This window comes from Onychomys torridus, chromosome 3 (genome assembly GCF_903995425.1).
Source record: "Onychomys torridus chromosome 3, mOncTor1.1, whole genome shotgun sequence".
NCBI classification, from domain to species: Eukaryota; Metazoa; Chordata; class Mammalia; order Rodentia; family Cricetidae; genus Onychomys; species Onychomys torridus.
Genome location: NC_050445.1, coordinates 860,373 through 868,067, shown reverse-complemented (window position 1 = coordinate 868,067; position 7,695 = coordinate 860,373). Strand labels below are relative to the sequence as shown.

The 7,695-nt window shown below is 45.8% G+C and overlaps 1 protein-coding gene across 1 annotated transcript; it reads left to right on the top strand.

Moving 5' to 3' along the window:
• The first annotated feature begins 1,419 nt into the window (after positions 1-1,419).
• Gimap6 (GTPase, IMAP family member 6) lies at positions 1,420-7,368 on the top strand. Its single transcript, XM_036182104.1, has 3 exons — positions 1,420-1,668; positions 5,049-5,130; positions 6,531-7,368. Exons 1-3 carry the CDS (start codon positions 1,480-1,482, stop codon positions 7,169-7,171), a joined length of 912 nt encoding a protein of 303 aa, XP_036037997.1. The 5' UTR covers positions 1,420-1,479; the 3' UTR covers positions 7,172-7,368.
• Positions 7,369-7,695: the final 327 nt, after the last annotated feature.

Sequence of the window (7,695 nt, the reverse complement as noted above, 5' to 3'; positions counted from 1 at the left end):
ATACCCACTGGTTTTATGTTGCTCTCTTTCCTTTTACTTTTATAATAAAAATTATCCCCCCAAACTCAGTAAGGTCTAGAGAGATGGTTCAGCAGTTAAGAGTGTATACTGAGTTGGGCAGTGGTGGCACACGCCTTTTAATCCCGTGACTCAGGAGGCAGAGGTAGGTGGGTCTCTATGTTCGTGGCCATCCTGGTCTACAGAGTGAGTTCCAGGAGGGCCAGGGCTGCACAGAGAAACCCCATCTCAAAAACAAAAAAACAAAACAAAACAAAACAAAAAGTGTATTCTGCTTCAGAGGACCACAATTCGGGTACCAGCAACCAAATCTTACAGCTCACAACAGTTTGTAACTCCAGCTCCAGGAAATCCAACACCTCTAGCCTCCACATGCACACACACACACACACACACACACACACACACACACACACACCGAAAAAATAAAAACAAGCTTTTTTTCTTTTAAAGCAGTGAATTCTAGCACTTGGGAGACAGAGGCAGGCAGTTCTCCATGAATTCTAGGCTAGCCTGCTTCATATAGTGAGACCCTGTTTCAACAAACTAGTAAATGTTGAATTAATTAATTATGTTCATTTTCTTTATTGGTGATCAAAACCTTGGGACCTGCCTAATAATTTTAAAAGATTCTTCAAACATGGAGAGTCTTAGAAAGAAAGAGTTTTTAGAGCTTGTTGATGAATGAAAAAAAGAAATAAAAAGGAAATGACTGCTCCTGGGTATGGTGGAGGAGAAAGTTTATCATAGATATGCGGGACAGCATACTCAGAGGCAGGGATATCTGGAAAAGTCCAGAGTGGACAGGACCAGGCTGAGCTGGTCCATGAGAAGAGTGGGGTAGGGAGCGAACAGGGGCAGCAGCCCAGAGGCCAAAGGTCCAAAAAAGCAGGTAACCAAGATGTCTGGATTACATAGGAAAGAGCCTCTGGGGCAAGGGCAGCCCAGCCCCTGGGCCTGAGAATTTAGGGTCCAGGGTGTGGTTTGCCAGCTGTACACTGTAACAGAGAGGGACTGAGGGAAGCTAGAAGAACCTGGAGGCCAGGTCTACTTTGATATGTTAAATAGGCTCCTCAGCCATTCCAGGTTTGAAACTTAACAGTTCCAAGAAAAGGTATTTAAAGGATGGATTGAGGGAGAGAAGGGATGGTGGGTGCTTGTCCAGTCCTAAACCTCTGGATCACTCTGGGACGTGAGCTCAGCTCCAAAAGATGGGATCAGGGTTCATGTCCCTGAGACAAGCTTTCTGGAGATCTGCAGCTTCCTAATTCTAAGCCTTGCTTAAATAATAAACATTACCACCACGCTATATTCTTTTAAAAAAAAAATTCTAGGCTGTAAGCGGAAGTGTCTGGCTTGTGTTTCTGCTCACTTCCTGTTTTTCATTTCACAGTGAGCGGTTCTTTGAAGGGTCATGCTTGAGCTCAGAACATATTGTGATGATAAAACATGGGTTAGAATATGGATCGGCTGTACAGGCAAGCAGAGTCTGTTGGCTCATATACTATGGAAACCGTGTCCTGGCTTTTCTACTCCATCTACAAAAAATACTGCATCTTGGCCCAACCAGGAAAGCCAGAAACTTCATGGGAGTGCAGTATCACAGGAGACAGGAAACGAAGCTATTCTTGCCTGTCAGCCAGCCCCATGGTAAGTCCCACTGTGTGTGTATGTTTTCATGTATGCGTGTGTGGTGTATGTCTTGTTTGGATTTGTATATGTTTTATATGTGTGTATATGCTGTTTGTGTATATGTATGTTTTATGCATGTGTGTGTTTATTTGTTTAAGGATATGTACTGTTTACGAACACTTGCATTTGTGTATATATGTGTTTACATGCCTGTGTGGTGCTCACATACTGTGTATAGTATTTGTATTATAAATGTGCGTACAGCTTGTGTATCTGTACATGTTGTATATATATTTGTGTACTCACAGGCATGTATAAGTGGCTATGTATGCACATTTCTGTTCATCTGTATATATGTTTACATGTATGTGTATGAATGGGGTACACTGTATTTTTATGTATTATATGTGTCATGTATGTGTTTACATGTGTGTATTGTTTGTATTTATATATGAGTTGTATATGTATAAATGGCATGTGTGCCACATGTATACATTTATGTTTGTATGTGTTTACATGTATGCATGGTGAGTGATTGATGGGTATTATGTTTATATTTTTATTTAAAGTTTTTTCATAGAATATATTTGATTATGTTTTTCCCTTTTTCCTACCTCCTTACCAATCAAACTTCATGCTCTTTCTCTCTCTTAAAAAAATAAAATACAATTTTAAAGGCCTGAAAATCAAAATAAACAAACAAAAAACCAATAAGACGAAAAGAAAAAGTCAAAACAAAATGAAATGAACCAAAGAGCCCACAAGACTGACTTCCTGTGTGAGCCCTGGCCAGCGATAGTTAGGAGCACAGAATGAACTGGGCGATGTCCTTGAGCGGAGGGAGCACAGAATGAACTGGGCGATGTCCTTGAGTGGAGGCTCTTCCGCTCAGGTTTGTCAGAGCATTCATGGCTTCTGGTTTTGAGTTTCTGTGGGATTCCTGTGTGTGCGGACACGTGTGTCTCGACATCTACGTGTGTTTCTCGTATGTTTTCTTTAGCTCTTTTTCATCTGTTCGTTTGTTTGCTTGCTTTGTCCTGTTCTCGTTTGTTTTTTTTTATCTCTTTTATTTTATTATTATTCTTTACATGTCTACTTGCTTTCTAAGGAGAGACAGAACGGGTGTGGAATGTGATGGGAGGAGAGGCAGGGAGGACCTTGGGGGAGTTGGGGGAGGGGAAACCATAATCAGAATATTTTGTATGAAAAAAAAATCTATTTCAATAAAAGTAAAATAAGGAGGGGAAAGCCCACAGAAAATCCTGGAGTTCGTTTTGTATTATTCATGTATTTCTATGTATGTTTAATGTGGTGTAAACATGTTTGTGTGTGTTATAAACCGTGTGTGTGGCTGTGTATCCATATTTATATAAATACAAGTGGTGTGATAGAGCTATAGCACAGAGCCAGGAGATCTTTGTGTTCTGTGGTGACCTTTATGCTTAATGCTTGTTGTTTTCTCAGTGATGGGGACCTGCAGCCAGAGTCTTGCACACTCCCCACAAGCATTCTACCTCTGAGCCATGTCCACCATCCCCCAACTGGCCAATGCTCCCCAGGGCACTTTTTAAATGTCACATTCTTTCTGAGCAATGTAACCAGAGTGATAATGTCTCTCTCATCTGGACTGGAGATAAAAATTCGAAGTGTACCGTGTGTGTGTGTGTGTGTGTGTGTGTGTGTGTGTGTGTGTGTGTGTCATTGTCTGAGGCGGGCCAGCAAGGCTCAGAGGATGCAGCATCCTTCCTCTGACAGTGCTGTGGGCATGGTGCTGGGTACATAACTATTGCCTGAGTGATGCCTGGGCTCTTCACTCTCCAGCTTCATCTGCTGGGCGCTGTTTCTGTCAATCCACCTGTTCTCCAAAGAACGAGAGAGGTCAGGGAAGATGCTGCAGAGACTGAAGGGTCTGTAGTCTGTAGGCCTCCAGCTCACCAAGGCAATGGCAGAGCTGCTCAAACCAGGATACCTGACCAGATCAGAGCTCGGCTATCGGCCTGGCCTGCTTCCTCACTCTTCTCAGGAGCTAGACTTTCTTCAGCTTCCTGCATCTGTATGTTAGTTAGCCCATTAAGCCAGACACTCGCTGCACGTCATAAAAGCACATCACAAAGCCATGTCTCCAGTGTTCCCACTGGGATTCAGAGAAGATAAAGCAGTCTGCTAGTCGAGTAGCATAGAACATCTAGCAGTGCTGTGACAAGTCCAGACTGCACTTGGGGGCCGCACCCCAGAGTCTTTGTCCGGATGGTTTAGTCTGGCTGTGAGGGTCCTGAGAAAGTACCAGATCATCCAGTTTTCTTCCCAGCCCTGTAGGGAACACCACTCTAAGAGCAGCTCTGCAGGCTCTTGAAGCAGAGGACGCTGTCAGCCCCGGAAGGAAGCAGGCATCACTCATCAGAGCAGTAATCGGGAATTCCTGGCTGGGATGCTGTGGCTCTAATTTGTAAAGAGAACTAAAAGTTGGCCTGTAACTGTGGATATTCTGTGACATTGGAGGAGCAGGTCTTTTCAGATTTAGACCTCAAATTCCCCCTGAAATGACACTCAGGCCCAGGCAGTGTGAGCATCCTAGCCAGGAACTGTGTCTCCATCACACACTGAGGTGCTTGGTTCTCAGCAGGGTTCTGCCTTGCCCTATGGAGATCCCCATGGCTGTCACCTTCCTTGCAACTGCTGAACACAGCCACTAGCTTTCAGCCATGCCAGTTCTCGGTGCTAAGACCTAGATGGTTCTTTCTAGACCCAAGACCCTCTCCATAACTTCCTGCCCCTGCCTATATAGATCTTATATGGTCTGAGACACAAAATCAAGACCATAATGTCGCCTTCTCTTCTTCCCATTCTTCACCATTCTCCTTCTCCTGACTCCATTCCCTGCCCCAGGCCCTCAGTGCACAGCTCTGGACACTGTCTACCCACACAAATTCAGTGGCTCCTTTCTTATGACAATCTCTTAAACTCGTGGTGGAGAACACAGTGCCTGAAGGGTAGGGTTCCTGAAACCTCCAGAGAGTGTCCCATACCCTTCTTCCCCACTCCTCATCAAACACACACACACACACACACACACACACACACACACACACACACACATACGGAATAACTTTCTCTGACAAGAAAGACAAGGCCCCTTAAAACGCAATCAGTACACATGTACAGGCCAGAGAGACGGCTCAATGGATAAATGGGCTTGCCATGAGAACCTAACCCCTGAGTTCGATTCCCAGGACCCACAGGGAAGGAGAGAACAGACTCTTGAAAGTTGTCCTCTGACCTCTCCATGTGTACCATGGCATATAACCACCTGTGCACGCTCATGTTCCCAAGCTTGCTCACACACATATAACAAAATGAAGTTATTTACATGTATTTAAATGTATTATTGTTTTCTGTAGATGGAAGAAGAATGTGGACACAGTCCCCAGAAGAATCTCACAAGGCAGTTGCCCCTGGACTCCATACAAGGGCTGACAGAAGGTACACTGCTTTCCTAGAGAGGTGTAGATGGGACCACTGGTGTGCAAATGGACATGAGACCACACACTGAGTGCCAGGAGGGGCAGGTGAAGGCCCTCATTACATAGATTTACCCACTGTACCCAAAACAAAGCAAAATGGAAAAACTAAGGAAAGGGACCCCTGACAGGTGGATGGCCATAGGAAGTGAGAAATGCCAGTTCCAAGGAAAAGAGTCTTCACATCCAAGCAAGCTCCTCCCTGAGAAGGACATGCTGGTCTTGTGGACATGTTACAAAGCCTTTTCTCACAGCTCTGAAGCCAGTAGTCCTTGTGTGGGTGATTAGCTGCATATGACGTGTCACATTGATTGACAGTATCATGCAAGCAAGCAGAATGTCTCCAGTGGCCATTGGCAGGGACTGGGTTCATTCTCCTCGGAGCTTCGCCTTCGCCACCTAACCAAGGGAGATAAAATTTGGGGATGCTAGAAACCTACCCACGTTTTCTTTCTAGAAGAAATGATTTGTGACTCATTGTATTTTAACATGAATGACTTTTTCTTTATGAATTTGAAAGGCCTGGATTATCAGAAAAAAGCCCACTTATTTTACCACTTGGGAAAGCCACCAACACAGGCTAAGCCTTCTTCACTTCTTACAGGAAGCAAAGTTAATCATTATTTGAAAAGTCCCCTCTCTGCATCTCATGGTGCATTTGGCTTTTAAGTTTGAGCTCTGGCTGCTCAGAAGTAGTTATTCTTTGGCCCTAACTGTGCCTTACCTAGGCAGGCAGGGATGGACATCCAACCATCCGTGCCTAATTAAAACTTGCATGAATCCACTCAAAGTCTTTCCTATCCCCTTTGGAAAAGCTCAAGAGAGCCTAGATGATTCCAGGTCAGCTGAGGGTACAGGCATGTGGGAGCAAAACCAGTGGGTGCTGAGAAGGTTGGAAGCAGAGCCTAGCTGCCTTTGGCAGGACTCGTGGTCTGTGATCAGAGACCCAATAGTGTCCTCCATGGGGATCACACTTGAAAACTGTCATTTGGCATTTTATGTGGTTTAGGTCTTAGCACCCGTAGGGCTGGCAGAAGGGCATTTCCTTCCAGTCCCCAGCCCCAGGCATATTTAAAAATATTGGCATTGGAGTAGCCAGTGTTTAGCTGACATGTGGGTCTCCCTTCTCAGCTGGTGGCTATGATGTTCCTCTTTGTAGAAATGTTCACCTCTGCCTTCTAGGACACAGGCTGAGAATGTAAGCCCAGGGCAGACCTCAGGGACAGGTGCTGGCCTTTGTCTCTGCTACTCTCCTCATGCTGGGACTGTTTCTCAGATGCGCAGGGGCATGGCCTCTGATAAACAGAGGATAGACTCTTGCCCCATTTCCCTCTGATGTTCTGTTCTGTAAAATTCTTCTAGGTCTGAAAGAGAAAGAGTTCACTCCAAAGAGATTGCAGCTCCTTCTGGTGGGGAAAACAGGAAGTGGGAAAAGTGCAACCGGAAATAGCATTCTTGGCAGGCAAGTATTTGAGTCCAAAATCAGCACTAGACCAGTAACCAGGACCTTCCAGAAAGGGAGCAGAGACTGGGATGGAAAGGTGTTTGAGGTAATCGACACCCCAGACATTTTGTCACATCAGGACCTGCCTGAGACAGCAGCTGAGAAGATCTGTGGAGTCTTGGACTCTCCAGGGCCCCATGCAGTGCTCCTGGTGATACAGGTGGGCCGGTACACTGCAGAGGACCAGCAAGCTGCCAGGCGCCTCCAGGAGATCTTTGGAGAAGGGATCCTAGCTTACACCATCCTGGTGTTCACTCGAGAGGAGGACCTAGATGGGGGATCCTTGGAAGAATATATCCAAGAGAACAACAATAAGAGCCTGGATGATCTGGATGTCGCATGTGAGAGGCGACATTGCGGCTTCAACAACAGGGCCCAAGGGACTAAGCAGAAGACCCAGCTGCAGGACCTCATGGAGAAAATCGAATTGATCCTGTGGGAGAACGAGGGCCGCTGTTACACAACAGAACTTGCAAATGTTCCCAGCAAAACAGTTTAACCACAGAGCAGGCTTCTGAGGAGGATCCCTCAAGGAGTCCTGGCTGGAAAGGCTGTCCCAGATCCAGATGGCCTCCGAGAAGAACTGTAGGTGTCTGACAGGGAGGACATCCACGTGGGCCGACCATAAGCAGGGGTGTCTTAGTTAGTGATCTATTGCTGTGAAGAGACACCATGACCATGGCAACTCCTATAAAAGGAAGCATTTAATTAGGACTTGCTTACAGGTTCAGAGGTTTAGTCCATTATCATCATGGCAGGAAGCAAGGTGTGCAGGCAGACATGGTGCTGGAGAAGGAGCTGAGAGCTCTACATCCAGATCCTTAGGCAGCAGGAAGAGGAAGAGTCTGTGTATAGCATGGACTTTTTGAGACCTCAAAGCCCTTCCCCAGTGACATACTTCCTCCAACAAGGCCACACCTCCTAATCCTTTCAAATAGTTCCACTCTCCGGTGGCCAAGCATTCAAATCTAGGGGCCTATGGGGGCTGTTCTCATTCAAACCAGCACAGGGACAGTCCTTCAG

Excerpts from the sequence above, each read along its gene's own strand:
- Gimap6 (XM_036182104.1), top strand. The coding sequence starts at position 1,480 with ATGGATCGGCTGTACAGGCAAGCAGAGTCTGTTGGCTCATATACTATG. Across the intron at positions 1,669-5,048 it reads GCCTGTCAGCCAGCCCCATG|ATGGAAGAAGAATGTGGACA; the intron begins GTAAGTCCCACT and ends TGTTTTCTGTAG. Across the intron at positions 5,131-6,530 it reads CATACAAGGGCTGACAGAAG|GTCTGAAAGAGAAAGAGTTC; the intron begins GTACACTGCTTT and ends AAATTCTTCTAG.